The 2,431-nt window shown below is 39.2% G+C and overlaps 1 protein-coding gene across 8 annotated transcripts in view; it reads right to left on the reverse strand.

Moving 5' to 3' along the window:
- Positions 1-358: 358 nt before the first annotated feature.
- PDE1C (phosphodiesterase 1C) overlaps positions 359-2,431 on the reverse strand; it is a 306,544-nt gene continuing 304,471 nt past the window's right edge. For 7 of the 8 annotated variants that reach the window (XM_025200593.1, XM_025200596.1, XM_025200592.1 and 4 more), the window contains one exon: positions 359-1,702. In XM_025200593.1, coding sequence (XP_025056378.1) covers positions 1,539-1,702 — 164 coding nt within the window. In that variant the 3' untranslated portion in view covers positions 359-1,538. The remainder of the gene's footprint in view (positions 1,703-2,431) is intronic. The other variant, XR_003093365.1, reaches the window with a different exon arrangement.

The raw sequence follows: 2,431 nt of genomic DNA on the forward strand, positions 1-2,431 counted from the left end.
GTGAGAGACTGCGGGACCTGAACCTATTCAGCCTCCACAAGAGAAGGCTGAGGGGGGACCTGGTGACCGTCTATAAACTCACTAGGGGGAACCAGAAGGGTTTGGGGGAGACGCTGTTTCCCCTAGCCCCCGCTGGCATAACAAGGAGTAATGGGCACAAGTTGATGGAGAGGAGGTACAGATTGGACATCCGAAAAAACTACTTCACAGTTAGGGCGGCTAGGAGCTGGAACCAACTTCCAAGGGAGGTGGTGCTGGCCCCTACCCTGGGGATCTTTAAGAAGAGGCTGGATACTTACCTGGCTGGACTCATTTGAGTCCCGTTTTTGTTTTTAGGGTTTTTTGTTGTTCTCCCGCCCTGGCGGGGGGTCGGGCTAGAAGATCTATTAGGTCCCTTCCGACCCTAAAACTATGAAACTATGAAACTATGAATTTTCATATAGAAACCAGCCCCTATAATGCTATACATAAGTCACAAAGCAGCATGTATCCTGAGGACTTTATTTTTACTCATCCAGGTCGTATACAATGTGGGTATTAAAAGGGGTAGGTATCACTACACCTGCATACCTGTTTCATCTTTCACTATGCAATATTGATCTGGGAGCTTTACTACTCATATCATTCAGGTAGCAGTGGAGAGGGACAATGTCACAGCTCCAGCTGATTAGTTTCCATGGATTGAATGACATTCCTGGTAATGCCTTTCAAAGACAGCATTTCCACAAGTAACTTTTAGGGTGCTAAGATGAATATGCTCTTCTTTCAGGCTATTTACTGATATGCTCATGGTGAGCATGAATAAGATGAAACTGAGCCCTTCTCCTTTTTCTATGGTTTTGCTTTTGTATTAGGTCTATGATCTAAAACGTATCTGTATCTAGAATTAAAGGGTAGGTGCAAATAACTCTTTCATATAGAGATTTAGAAGAACATGTCTTCATAGACTTGGACTCCCATCTCTATACTGATTGGGGGACCAATGACCAAAAACATACTTGTCATGCAAAACACCATTTTAAAGTTTTACTAGGTTTTCTTTTTCCCTTAAAAGTAAAATTAGGTGTTTTTTGTCCCCTATTCCTCCTACCTATGTAATTCCATATCCTTAGTATAGTATAAACAGTAGGCAATTTATTCACAAAACAGTCAGTTCTCTGCCAGGTGAGCTATTGGTTTCAACTGCAGGTCGTGCTGGCTGAAATTCAGACTAAATCACCATAATGGGCCTTTACAATCTAGGAAAGTTGTACCCTTCTTAATTAGATAATTATTATATTTATGCACATTTACCAGCAGGCATTAAAATAGACTGATATTTTGGATCTAAGTTGGAGAATACTCCAGCAATAAGGAAGACTATTGAGAATAGCTCAAGCAAAAGCTTCCATTGAATTATTTGGCTAAATTATATACTTGCTTGCATCCTGAATTATTCACCATTTGGCGTACGATTCAATATGGCCTGTGTGATTATTCTACAATAGCCACCATCAGGTTGTGAGGAACAGCATGAAGAAAGAGTTTTTCACTTTCTCCTATTTCCTGTTCCAATGCTGAGATATATGCTGAATCTTTTTCATCCTGCCTCTTTGGTCAAGAAGCCTGTATCTCACCATATGGTCCTCAGATTTCTTGTGAAAATTTGAGAAGTAGGATCCTGATGTGGGTCTCTTGAAATGGCGCAGTTGAGGTTTGATGGCTGGATGTTATAAAATAAAAACAAACATTTTAACAAACATATGTTTGGGTTACCTGTGGACAAGATATTGTCTTCCTTGCACCCCAGTTCACCCCACTCAATAAAGCGTTGTATAGCTGGAAGATAATTTAAAGATTATTAGTGCCAGGGAGAGTCTAAAATAAAAGTTCAGGTCTATATTTACCTACCTGTCTTGGTAATTGAGCATCTGGTCTCCTTTCTAAATACAGTTATCACTGAAGCAGAGATTATTTAGAAATACTGAGCTTGGATATAGGGTAATGGGATCTGAGGTGTCGGTATGATTTATTAATGAGATAGTGGTCAGCTGAGAAATTCATGTGTGGAATCCACCCAAATCCTAATTTCCTTGAAGTTTAAATTGTGAGCGTTTGAATCCAAGTCTTGCTGTGGACTATCTTTATGTTGGTACCAATGAGAATAAAAGATAAGCAACAATGCATATATCTTAGATTTTATTAGTAATTAGATTTTGTGAACAGGGGCCATGCAAAATGCCTGAGCAATGAGCATGAGACAAGTATTTTATGGGAAATATATTGCTTATAGCATCAAATCAGAGAAGTCAGAATCATCCCTGATGCAAACAGCTTATCATTAAATTTAGAGTATATTTCCAAGTCTCATGCTGTCAATACCCTGGAATAATGCCTTCTGGTAATGAGGAATAAAAAAAAAAAATCTCTAAAAACAAACATTCACACTCTT

Source organism: Alligator sinensis, unplaced genomic scaffold (assembly GCF_000455745.1).
Source record: "Alligator sinensis unplaced genomic scaffold, ASM45574v1 scaffold86_1, whole genome shotgun sequence".
Lineage (NCBI taxonomy): Eukaryota > Metazoa > Chordata > Crocodylia > Alligatoridae > Alligator > Alligator sinensis.